Source organism: Salmo salar, chromosome 03 (assembly GCF_965601325.2).
Source record: "Salmo salar chromosome 03, fSalSal1, whole genome shotgun sequence".
In the NCBI taxonomy this organism is placed as follows: Eukaryota; Metazoa; Chordata; class Actinopteri; order Salmoniformes; family Salmonidae; genus Salmo; species Salmo salar.
Window position 1 is genome coordinate 87,417,531 of NC_138293.1, and position 13,535 is coordinate 87,431,065.

General features: G+C 44.5%; 1 protein-coding gene across 2 annotated transcripts in view; it reads left to right on the forward strand.

The window, feature by feature from the left end:
• Positions 1-352: 352 nt before the first annotated feature.
• Positions 353-13,535, forward strand: part of LOC106601846 (arf-GAP with dual PH domain-containing protein 1) — a 31,471-nt gene continuing 18,288 nt past the window's right edge. Inside the window, exons 1-3 of one of the 2 annotated variants that reach the window (XM_045715663.2) lie at positions 353-792; positions 10,324-10,454; positions 11,902-11,993. In XM_045715663.2, the coding sequence (XP_045571619.1) occupies positions 702-792; positions 10,324-10,454; positions 11,902-11,993 (314 nt within the window). In that variant the 5' untranslated portion in view covers positions 353-701. Of the gene's footprint in view, positions 793-10,323; positions 10,455-11,234; positions 11,291-11,901; positions 11,994-13,535 lie in introns of those variants that run through there. The other variant, XM_045715664.2, reaches the window with a different exon arrangement.

Consider the following 13,535-nt stretch of genomic DNA (forward strand, 5'->3'; position numbering starts at 1 on the left):
GATGGAGCAGAGCCATAAATAATGTAGTACACGTGCATTGTGTGACTGACGCTCCACTCACCCCCAAGTGATGTGAATGGGCAACTCACCCCCAAGTGATGTGAATGGGCACCTACTGTTTAGGCTTTTTCTACCGAATATACATTTTTGTCAGTTGGTTGCACAAATTCCATTATACTTTTCAGCGGACTAAACATTCCAGAACAGGTAAATGCCCGTTTTTGCCAACATGACATTTCAGCCAGCCTGAGCTACAGAGAATCAATAAAGTTATCGATTAAGATGAAGCAAAACGGAAGGGAAATTATTTGTAATGGGAGTGCCTTGGAAAATGTTTTCAAGAACTGAATGTCCGCTTGAGGTCTCCCTTTTGAGAGAGAGCGAGCGAGCGAGGAGAGAGAGCGAGATAGAGAACACTGATGTGTAGAGAGCAGGAACTGGGAGTAAGAGTAGCGTGGAATTCACACGGAATATTCATCTGTACATTTCGTTGGCTATATTTTTTCATAATAATTATTGCGACGTGGACACTATTTCTCATGTCTCAGATGTGATCGTGTTTTCATCACATCACTGCCCCCGGTGTCCAGTGAGTGACAACTACAGTGGATATTATTTAACTACGCTCGAACAGCCTTCAGCCTTCACTTTCGAGGTTTTGGAGTCGATCAATTAGTTGAATTAGAAAATACATTCTCAACATGGCTACGGATCAAGAAAAGAATAAACAGCTTTTGATAAAGCTGTTGGAGAGACCAGGGAACGGGAGCTGTGTGGATTGCGGAGCTGCAGGTACAGTCTAGGCTACTATGGTCCCATCAATGTCTCAAGTATGTCAGGTCAGGTGGCGTGCGCGATTCTCCAGACGCTACCTTCTCGCATTAGATAATGGATTATTTAATCACAGACCATATACCATCAAGTTGCGGGTAGGTTAATATAGGAATAATCTGTCTTGATGGTGTAAATGTGTTTTGATTTGGGTGATTGGAGACTCTAGTGATCATGTTCACTGCACAGCCTGGTCTCAGAGGATTTCGTATTATTCTGTATGTAAATCCGAGACGCTATCATGCAAGTACAGTAGGCTACTGTAGTGCTCAGATGTTTGCAGTTATCAGAGTTATCAGTGTCTGTTTACACTCTAGTGAAGTCAAACTGGTGTCATTGCATAACAATAGAGTGAAATCTGGTCAACATTTAAGTGTTTGTATCAGAGAGAGAGAGATAGAGAGAGAGAGAGAGAGAGAGAGAGAGAGAGAGAGAGAGAGAGCAAGAGACTGGAACCTTGAGAGAGTGACAGGTTTAGGTTGTAGTTATTATAGGAATTATAGGACTATTTCTCTCTATACGATTTGTATTTCACATACCTTTGACTATTGGATGTTCTTATAGGCACTTTAGTATTACCAGTGTAACAGTATAGCTTCCGTCCCTCTCCTCGCTCCTACCTGGGCTCAAACCAGGAACACATCGACAACAGCCACCCTCGAAGCAGCGCTACCCATGCAGAGCAAGGGGAACAACTACTCCAAGTCTCAGAGCTAGTGACGTTTGAAACGCTATTAGCGGGCACCCCGCTAACTAGCTTGCCATTTCACATCGGTTACACTAGCCTAATCTTGGGAGTTGACAGGCTTGAAGTCATAAACAGCGCAATGCTTGAAGCACAGCGAAGAGCTGCTGGCAAAACGCACAAAAGTGCTGTTTGAATGAATGCTTATGAGCCTGCTGCTGCCTACCACCGCTCAGTCAGACTGCTCTATCAAATCATAGACTTAATTATAACATAATAACACACAGAAATACGCGCCTTTGGTCATTAATATGGTCGAATCCGGAAACTATCATCTCGAAAACAAAACGTTTTTCCTTTCCGTGAAATACGGAACCGTTCCGTATTTTATCTAACGGGTGGCATCCCTAAGTCTAAATATTCCTGTTACATTGCACAACCTTCAATGTTATGTCATAATTACGTAAAATTCTGGCAAATTAGTTTGCAACGAGCCAGGCGGCCCAAACTGTTGCATATACCCTGACTCTGCGTGCAATGAACGCAAGAGAAGTGACACAATTTCACCTGGTTAATATTGCCTGCTAACCTGGATTTATTTTAGCTAAATATGAAGGTTTAAAAATATTTACTTCTGTGTAGTGATTTTAAGAAAGGCATTGATGTTTATGGTTGGAGCAACGTGTACCTAAGTGATTATATGCAACGCAGGACAGGCTAGATAAACTAGTAATATCATCAACCATGTGTAGTTAACTAGTGATTATGATTGATTGATTGTTTTTTATAAGATAAGTTTAATGCTAGCTAGCAACTTACCTTGGCTTCTTACTGCATTCGCGTAACAGGCAGGCTCCTCGTGGAGTGCAATGTAAAGCAGGTGGTTAGAGCATTGGACTAGTTAACCGTAAGGTTGCAAGATTGAATCCCCGAGCTGACAAGGTAAAAATCTATCGTTCTGCCCCTGAACAAGGCAGTTAACCCACCGTTCCTCGGCCATCATTGAAAATAAGAATGTGTTCTTAACTGACTTGCTTAGTTAAATAAAGGTGTAAAAAAAATATATATATATATATATATAATATATATATATATATATATATATATATATATATATATATATATATATATATATATAAAACAAATTAAATCGGCCAAATCGGTGTCCAAAAATACCGATTTCCGATTGTTATGAAAACTTGAAATCAGCCCTAATTAATCGACCATTCCGATTAATCGGTCGACCTCTAGCTATGACTCGTTCAAGTGGATGTTTTTTTTCGGGGTAGTAATTCATATGTGCAATGAATAGCAACTGCATGGATTTGGAAAAGACTTAAGGGTCCAGTCAACATAAAATCTACTGTATTCCATCATTAAATAATTTAACTATCCTTATGGATCATTTAGATTCCTCAGGAAGTCTGTCTGCCTCCTTCTTCTGTATCAAGTGTTTCTTGGAAGAATGTAAGAGGATCTGCAATGTGTTTTGTTTGAGATGGCTGCCACGCTTCTAGTCCCACAAGCATTTCGTTACACTAGCAATAACATCTGCTAACCATGTGTATGTGACCAATACAATTTGATTTGATAACATGGTGACAAAATAAGACATCAGCAAATTTGGAATATAGCTTCCCGTTCTTACAAGATGTCAGTGATATGAGAGGACGAGACACACAGTATGTCATACTTAACTGTAAAGAGTTTAAAAAAAAAAATTAATGGGCCTCATCACGTAGTAGAATGTAATCTTTTAAATCCTGCAAATGCCACCTGCTCTTTCATAAGACCAATGCCAAGAGACACTCATATTTCATCAGGAGTGCTGTGCTATCAATGATTCGGATCAGAGGACCAGTTTAGCCTGTGGAGCCAGTCTGCTCTGCATGGAGACGATAGATACTCCAGGGTTGTGTTCATTAGGAACCAAATGGAAGAAAAACAGACTGAAATAGGGACAGATTGCCTGGAATTGTTCAATAAGAAGCTCAATTTATTTTGCTCCGTTGCATAATGTAAAGCATTTTTTTGTTACATGCCCTAATGAGCATAACCCAAGGCTGAGTGCTGAGCACACCCACATGTTCCCATGGTGACTCAGCTATGAGCTCATCTCTGGATCCGAGGTCACAGAGTTCACAGTTATGTCTTGTCCTGCTTGGCTTTTGAAAGAAGTACAGTATCTACAAGGTAGAATTCATTCAGATGTTTCTCTGCTAGTAGCAGTGTCTGGTCAGTGTGGGGACTGTGCAGGCCTCTTGGGGTTGTATCAATCTCTTTATTCATTTCATTCTTCCATCTTTTTGGGTGGTTGGGATCAGGGATGATGTGTTTTTTTTACTAGATTTTAAACAAAAGATACAACAGATAGCTTCTCATTTGGAAATTCTGGGACACGTGCTAAAGTGTCAGTCACCCATTGTTGGATAAGTAAATTTGTCTCTAAACAGCCTATGTGTATTTTGTTAAAGCTGTTAGTATGAGCAAACTGATACTGAAAACATTGCATGCAGTGTCAGTTTATTTTTTAAACTCACTTCATGCGCGTCTGTCTGTCTGTCTGTCTGTCTGTCTGTCTGTCTGTCTGTCTGTCTGTCTGTCTGTCTGTCTGTCTGTCTGTCTGTCTGTCTGTCTGTCTGTCTGTCTGTCTGTCTGTCTGTATTGTATGGGTTTGTGCCATTACTTTCTGTAATTGAGAGAAGAGATGGTTGGTTGAGATAAACTGTACACTCATAATTGTAAACTGTAAATGTGCAATATCATTTGGAACCATGCCAAGGTGATTCTGTCATCACACTGCTTTCTCTCTCTTTCTCACTCAATTTTGTATTGCTTTATTGGAATGACATATCAATGTACATATTGCCAAAGAGCACTTTGGAAATTATTAATTAACAATATCAATAAAAACATAATTAAACAAAATATTTCAAGATTGCCACAAACAGGACAATCAGTAACAACAATAATCAAGGGTGGGGTGGGGTTGTTTTTTACTAATGAGAATAATTTAAAAAATAATTTAATAACAGGAAGATATAAAGGTTGGTTGGTCTAACAGACAATGCCTCTCTTTGTGGCCTCACTCTCTCTCTCTCTCTCTCTCTCTCTGTGTGTCTGTGTCTGTCTCTCTTTCTCTTTCTCTTTCTCTCTGTCTCTCTCTCTTTCTCTCACTCACTCTCACTCTCTCTGTCTCTCTCTCAATTCAATTTCAATTTAAGGGCTTTATTGGCATGGAAAACATATGTTTCCATTGCCAAAGCAAGTGAAATAGATAATAAACAAAAGTGAAATAAGCAATAAAAAAATAACAGTAAACATTACACTTACAAAAGTTCCAAAATAATAAAGACATTTCAAATGTCATATTATGTCTATATACAGTGTTGTAATGATGTGCAAATGGTTACAGTACAAAAGGGAAAATAAATAAACATAAATATGGGTTGTATTTACAATGGTGTTTGTTCTTCACTGGTTGCCCTTTTCTTGTGGCAACAGGTCACAAATATTGCTGCTGTGATGGCACACTGTGGTATTTCACCCAATAGATATGGAAGTTTATCAAAATTGGATTTGTTTTCAAATTCTTTGTGGGTCTGTGTAATCTGAGGGAAATATGTGTCTCTAATATGGTCATACATTTGGCAGTTTCTACCTCACTTTGTGGGCAGTGTGCACATAGCCTGTCTTCTCTTGAAAGCCAGGTCTGCCTTCGGCGGCCTTTCTCAATAGCAAGGCTATGCTCACTGAGTCTGTACATAGTCAAAGATTTCCTTAATTTTGTGTCAGTCAGGTAGTCAGGTATTCTGCCACTGTGTACTGTCGGTTTAGAGCCAAATAGCATTCTAGTTGTATGTCAAGTAATGATCTTTTTGTTTTCTCATGATTTGGTTGGGTCTAATAGTGTTGCTGTCCTGGGGCTCTGTGGGGTCTGTTTGTGTTTGTGAACAGAGCCCCAGGACCAGCTTGCTTAGGGGGCTCTCCTCCAGGTTCATTTCTCTGTAGGTGATGGTTTTGTTATGGAAGGTTTGGGAATCGCTTCCTTTTAGGTGGTTGTAGAATTTAACATCTCTTTTCTGGATTTTGATCATTAGCGGGTATCGCCTCTGCATGCATTATTTGGTGTTTTACATTGTACACTGAGGATCTTTTTGCAGAATTCTGCATGCAGTCTCAATTTGGTGTTTGTCCCATTTTGTGAATTCTTGGTTGGTGAGCAGACCCCAGACCTCACAACCATGAAGGTCTCTTTCTCGCTCTCTCTCTCTCTCTCTCTCTCTCTCGCTCTCTCTCTCTCTGTCTTTCGGTCTCTCTCTCCCTCTCTGTGTCTCTCTCTGTATCTGTCTCTCTTTCTCTCACTTTCACTTAATGCCTTCTCCATTTTCTTTTCCCCATCCGTCTCTTTTCTGTCCTCTTGTCAGTTGTTCCTCCTCTATCTCTCAATATCTTTGCCATCCCCCACCCTCCCTCTCTCTGTCGAATTTACCATAGACATAAATCTATTCACTGTGTGACTCGTCTTTTTTGGAGGTTTATGATCATCTCGCACTATCCCTTTAATTGGGAGATGTACTGTATATCCCCACTATCCCTTTAATTGGGAGATGTACTGTATATGTCCACTATCCCTTTAATTGGGAGATGTACTGTATATCCCCACTATCCCTTTAATTGGGAGATGTACTGTATATCCCCACTATCCCTTTAATTAGTAGATGTACTGTATATCCCCCACTATCCCTTTAATTAGTAGATGTACTGTATATCCCCCACTATCCCTTTAATTAGTAGATGTACTGTATATCCCCCACTATCCCTTTAATTAGTAGATGTACTGTATATCCCCCACTATCCCTTTAATTAGTAGATGTACTGTATATCCCCCACTATCCCTTTAATTAGTAGATGTACTGTATATCCCCACTATCCCTTTAATTAGTAGATGTACTGTATATCCCCACTATCCCTTTAATTAGTAGATGTACTGTATATCCCCCACTATCCCTTTAATTGGGAGATGTACTGTATATCCCCCACTGTCCCTTTAATTGGGAGATGTACTGTATATCCCCCACTATCCCTTTAATTGGGAGATGCACTGTATATCCCCACTATCCCTTTAATTAGTAGATGTACTGTATATCCCCACTATCCCTTTAATTGGGAGATGTACTGTGTATGTCCACTATCCCTTTAATTAGTAGATGTACTGTATATACCCCACTGTCCCTTTAATTAGTAGATGTACTGTATATCCCCCACTATCCCTTTAATTAGTAGATGTACTGTATATCCCCACTATCCCTTTAATTAGTAGATGTACTGTATATCCCCACTATCCCTTTAATTAGTAGATGTACTGTATATCCCCCACTATCCCTTTAATTGGGAGATGTACTGTATATCCCCCACTGTCCCTTTAATTGGGAGATGTACTGTATATCCCCCACTGTCCCTTTAATTGGGAGATGTACTGTATATGTCCACTATCCCTTTAATTAGTAGATGTACTGTATATCCCCCACTGTCCCTTTAATTAGTAGATGTACTGTATATCCCCCACTATCCCTTTAATTGGGAGATGTACTGTATATCCCCACTATCCTTTTAATGTATATGTATATATCTAAGTGCAACAGAGCAGTGGCAGGCTACTTAAGGATATCAATGTTACCCTGGTGTGCTGTTTGGCTGAGTTACATGAGTTAGATACAATGACTGCATCCTCCATAGAAAACTACTTGCTCTATTTCTATGACCCAGTCATAAACAGCAGCCACTGAAACCAAAACAGAATAAAAGCATCTCAAACAGCAATGCTGATCAGACATACCAGTCTACAAACAATGTACTTAGGCATAGCTAGAGAGCTCATGCAGGAAATTACATATACCACATTCTTCTAAAGTCTTCTGTTGCTTTCATCATATTTTGACCACATGCTCTGCCTTTTCCAGTTCAGGTTGAACTTACTGCGACATGTGCTGATGTTGGGGACAGACTGTAAAACAGAATATAGGCCCTAAAGGCCTAGAATGACACTAGAATGTGCTTCACATCACTCCTTCTTGGCTCCCTTGTATTAAAGCTACATTTCATGCAAACATACTGAGCCACATCAGTCTTTTTAGGAAAAATACTTACAGGAAGTTATACCATATCTTGTTACAGCAGAGCAGTATGCTTTCCAGGGGGTCATAGGGCTCTATAGATTCCCTCTGTCTGTCTGTCTGTCTGTCTGTCTGTCTGTCTGTCTGTCTGTCTGTCTGTCTGTCTGTCTGTCTGTCTGTCTGTCTGTCTGTCTGTCTGTCTGTCTGTCTGTCTGTCTGTCTGTCTGTCTGTCTGTCTGTCTGTCCTCCCTCTTTTTCATACAAACTATTTTGTCACTGTATGACAGTAACAATTTATTCAACAAATCTCAAGCTTTCAACATTTTATCTTCTCAACCAATAAATGCTTCTTCTTGTAGCAGTGTTGTACTTATTTATTTACTATGAGGATAGTGTAGATGCAGACAGGAAGTAGCAGACGTAGATTATCACTGTGCTCAATGAGAACTAGAACTATAAGGCCCAGTGCAATCATTTTCCTGTGTTTTATATACACTGCTCAAAAAAATAAAGGGAACACTTAAACAACACAATGTAACTCCAAGTCAATCACACTTCTGTGAAATCAAACTGTCCACTTAGGAAGCAACACTGATTGACAATACATTTCACATGCTGTTCTGCAAATGGAATAGACAACAGGTGGAAATTATAGGCAATTAGCAAGACACCCCCAATAAAGGAGTGGTTCGGCAGGTGGTGACCACAGACCACTTCTCAGTTCTTATGCTTCCTGGCTGATGTTTTGGTCACTTTTGAATGCTGGCGGTGCTTTCACTCTAGTGGTAGCATGAGGCGGAGTCTACAACCCACACAAGTGGCTCAGGTAGTGCAGCTCATCCAGGATGGCACATCAATGCGAGCTGTGGCAAGAAGGTTTGCTGTGTCTGTCAGCATAGTGTCCAGAGCATGGAGGCGTACCAGGAGACAGGCCAGTACATCAGGAGACATGGAGGAGGCCGTAGGAGGGCAACAACCCAGCAGCAGGACCGCTACCTCCGCCTTTGTGCAAGGAGGAGCAGGAGGAGCACTGCCAGAGCCCTGCAAAATGACCTCCAGCAGGCCACAAATGTGCATGTGTCTGCTCAAACGGTCAGAATCAGACTCCATGAGGGTGGTATGAGGGCCCGACGTCCACAGGTGGGGGTTGTGCTTACAGCCCAACACCGTGCAGGACATTTGGCATTTGCCAGAGAACACCAAGATTGGCAAATTCGCCACTGGCGCCCTGTGCTCTTCAAAGATGAAGCAGGTTCACACTGAGCACATGTGACAGACGTGACAGAGTCTGGAGACACCGTGGAGAATGTTCTGATGCCTGCAACATCCTCCAGCATGACCGGTTTGGCGGTGGGTCAGTCATGGTGTGGGGTGGCATTTCTTTGGGGGGCCGCACAGCCCTCCATGTGCTCGCCAGAGGTAGACTGACTGCCATTAGGTACCGAGATGAGATCCTCAGACCCCTTGTGAGACCATTTGCTGGTGTGGTTGGCCCTGGGTTCCTCCTAATGCAAGACAATGCTAGACCTCATGTGGCTGGAGTGTGTCAGCAGTTCCTGCAAGAGGAAGGCATTGATGCTATGGACTGGCCCGCCCGTTCCCCAGACCTGAATCCAATTGAGCACATCTGGGACATCATGTCTCGCTCCATCCACCAACGCCACGTTGCACCACAGACTGTCCAGCAGTTGGCGGATGCTTTAGTCCAGGTCTGGGAGGAGATCCCTCAGGAGACCATCCGCCATCTCATCAGGAGCATGCCCACACTACTGAGCCTCATTTTGACTTGTTTTAAGGACATTACATCAAAGTTGGATCAGCCTGTAGTGTGGTTTTCCACTTTAATTTTGAGTGTGACTCCAAATCCAGACCTCCATGGGTTGATAAATTGGATTTCCATTGATTATTTTTGTGTGATTTTGTTGTCAGCACATTCAACTATGTAAAGAAAAAAGTATTTAATAAGATTATTTCATTCATTCAGATCTAGGATGTGTTATTTTAGTGTTCCCTTTATTTTTTTGAGCAGTATATTTACACACTTTGATTTTGGAATAATACTTCAATTAAAATGATGATAATGCCCTTTTAGTGTTAGAGCTGTTTGAAAAGACCGGCTGAAATTTCAGGAAGTTTTGGTGGGATGGAGTTTTGGCCTGCCTGCTGACATCACAATTAGTTAGTAGACCAATAAGAAAGAGAGTTTCAAACCTCTGCCAATAACAGTTCGTTTTCCCCTTTCCACTCAGACCACTCCCAGACAGTTCTAGCAAAACTCTTGCTTGAGAAATTGCTCTTTGTTAAGAAGCTATTTTGGTTCCTTTTGACCATTTTAATTGAAAACAATCACAGTAAGGTACTTAATAGTTCCCCAGAAATGCTATGATATTGAAATAAAAACGGCTGCTTTGGACCTTTAAGATATCAGTCTAGAGGTCTGTGGTAACCATGTCATGGTAGTAGTGGCCTGTTCTGTCTCTGTTAGTCTGAGGCAGCCTTGAAATGAACTTCCTCATTTGTAGTACTGTCATTGTTGCTAAGGGTGTTTCCTGTGTGCGTGTATGCATGTCTTCTCTCTCTCTCTCTGTGTGTGTGTGTGTGTGTGTGTGTGTGTGTGTGTGTGTGTGTGTGTGTGTGTGTGTGTGTGTGTGTGTGTGTGTGTGTGTGTGGTGTGTGTGGTGTGTTTTTCAGACCCGGAGTGGGCGTCCTACACCCTGGGTGTGTTTGTGTGTCAGAGCTGCTCGGGTCTCCATAGAAACATCTCCCAGATCAGCAAAGTCAAGTCTGTCCTGCTGGACCCATGGAGTGATGCAGAGGTAGAGGTGAGTCTGTCCTGCTGGACCCATGGAGGGATGCAGAGGTAGAGGTGAGTCTGTCCTGCTGGACCCATGGAGTGATGCAGAGGTAGAGGTGAGTCTGTCCTGCTGGACCCATGGAGTGATGCAGAGGTAGAGGTGAGTCTGTCCTGCTGGACCCATGGAGTGATGCAGAGGTAGAGGTGAGTCTGTCCTGCTGGACCCATGGAGTGATGCAGAGGTAGAGGTGAGTCTGTCCTGCTGGACCCATGGAGGGATGCAGAGGTAGAGGTGAGTCTGTCCTGCTGGACCCATGGAGGGATGCAGAGGTAGAGGTGAGTCTGTCCTGCTGGACCCATGGAGGGATGCAGAGGTAGAGGTGAGTCTGTCCTGCTGGACCCATGGAGTGATGCAGAGGTAGAGGTGAGTCTGTCCTGCTGGACCCATGGAGTGGTGCAGAGGTAGAGGTGAGTCTGTCCTGCTGGACCCATGGAGGGATGCAGAGGTAGAGGTGAGTCTGTCCTGCTGGACCCATGGAGGGATGCAGAGGTAGAGGTGAGTCTGTCCTGCTGGACCCATGGAGGGATGCAGAGGTAGAGGTGAGTCTGTCCTGCTGGACCCATGGAGGGATGCAGAGGTAGAGGTGAGTCTGTCCTGCTGGACCCATGGAGTGGTGCAGAGGGAGAGGTGAGTCTGTCCTGCTGGACCCATGGAGTGGTGCAGAGGTAGAGGTGAGTCTGTCCTGCTGGACCCATGGAGTGGTGCAGAGGGAGAGGTGAGTCTGTCCTGCTGGACCCATGGAGTGGTGCAGAGGTAGAGGTGAGTCTGTCCTGCTGGACCCATGGAGTGATGCAGAGGTAGAGGTGAGTCTGTCCTGCTGGACCCATGGAGGGATGCAGAGGTAGAGGTGAGTCTGTCCTGCTGGACCCATGGAGGGATGCAGAGGTAGAGGTGAGTCTGTCCTGCTGGACCCATGGAGTGGTACAGAAGTATAGATGATTTGAGTTTGCCATTGGTTCTGTGTGTGTGTGCGTGTGTGTGTGTGTGTGTGTGTGTGTGTGTGTGGTGTGTGTGTGTCTGTGTTTGTGTTTGTGTGGTGTGCTTGTGTGTGTTTGTGTGGTGTGTCTGTGTGTGTCTGTGTGTGTCTGTGTGTGTATTTGTGTTTGTGTGGTGTGTTTGTGTGTGTGTGTATGGGGGGCAGTGTTGTGAGGACAGCCTCTCGGCCCTAATTCTGGCAGGTGATTGATGGAGGAAGGGAAAGAAGGGAGATGGAGACTAAATGAGTTGAAGGAAGGCAGAATGAGAGAAAAAGGGGTGGGAGGCTAGAGATAAGGGGGGAGGTGTCAAGGTTTGGTATTGATCTTGTGTGCATGCCAGCACAGTGTATGTGTGTGTATGTATGTGCATGTATGCATGAGTGTGTGTGTGAGTGAAACCCATCTCATGAAACATCTCTTTCTCTCTGTGATTGCAGTTTATGGCATCCAACGGCAACGATGCTGCTAAAGCCAAATATGAACAGAAGGTGCCTGTTTTCTACTACCGTCCAACACACAGAGACTGTCAGTAAGTGTCTTGGTCCCTGGCCCTACTACCGTCCAACACACACAGACTGCCAGTAAGTGTCTTGGTCCCTGGCCTTACTACCGTCCAACACACACAGACTGCCAGTAAGTGTCTTGGTCCCTGGCCCTACTACCGTCCAACACACACAGACTGCCAGTAAGTGTCTTGGTCCCTGGCCCTACAACCGTCCAACACACACAGACTGACAGTAAGTGTCTTGGTCCCTGGCCCTACTACCGTCCAACACACACAGACTGCCAGTAAGTGTCTTGGTCCCTGGCCCTACAACCGTCCAACACACACAGACTGCCAGTAAGTGTCTTGGTCCCTGGCCCTACAACCGTCCAACACACACAGACTGCCAGTAAGTGTCTTGGTCCCTGGCCCTACAACCGTCCAACACACACAGACTGCCAGTAAGTGTCTTGGTCCCTGGCCCTACTACCGTCCAACACACACAGACTGCCAGTAAGTGTCTTGGTCCCTGGCCCTACTACCGTCCAACACACACAGACTGCCAGTAAGTGTCTTGGTCCCTGGCCCTACAACCGTCCAACACACACAGACTGCCAGTAAGTGTCTTGGTCCCTGGCCCTACAACCGTCCAACACACACAGACTGCCAGTAAGTGTCTTGGTCCCTGGCCCTACTACCGTCCAACACACACAGACTGCCAGTAAGTGTCTTGGTCCCTGGCCCTACAACCGTCCAACACACACAGACTGCCAGTAAGTGTCTTGGTCCCTGGCCCTACTACCGTCCAACACACACAGACTGCCAGTAAGTGTCTTGGTCCCTGGCCTTACTACCGTCCAACACACACAGACTGCCAGTAAGTGTCTTGGTCCCTGGCCCTACTACCGTCCAACACACAGAGACTGTCAGTAAGTGTCTTGGTCCCTGGCCCTACTACCGTCCAACACACACAGACTGCCAGTAAGTGTCTTGGTCCCTGGCCCTACTACCGTCCAACACACACAGACTGCCAGTAAGTGTCTTGGTCCCTGGCCCTACTACCGTCCAACACACACAGACTGCCAGTAAGTGTCTTGGTCCCTGGCCCTACTACCGTCCAACACACACAGACTGCCAGTAAGTGTCTTGGTCCCTGGCCCTACAACCGTCCAACACACACAGACTGCCAGTAAGTGTCTTGGTCCCTGGCCCTACTACCGTCCAACACACACAGACTGCCAGTAAGTGTCTTGGTCCCTGGCCCTACTACCGTCCAACACACACAGACTGCCAGTAAGTGTCTTGGTCCCTGGCCCTACAACCGTCCAACACACACAGACTGCCAGTAAGTGTCTTGGTCCCTGGCCCTACTACCGTCCAACACACACAGACTGCCAGTAAGTGTCTTGGTCCCTGGCCCTACAACCGTCCAACACACACAGACTGCCAGTAAGTGTCTTGGTCCCTGGCCCTACAACCGTCCAACACACACAGACTGCCAGTAAGTGTCTTGGTCCCTGGCCCTACTACCGTCCAACACACACAGACTGCCAGTAAGTGTCTTGGTCCCTGGCCCTACAACCGTCC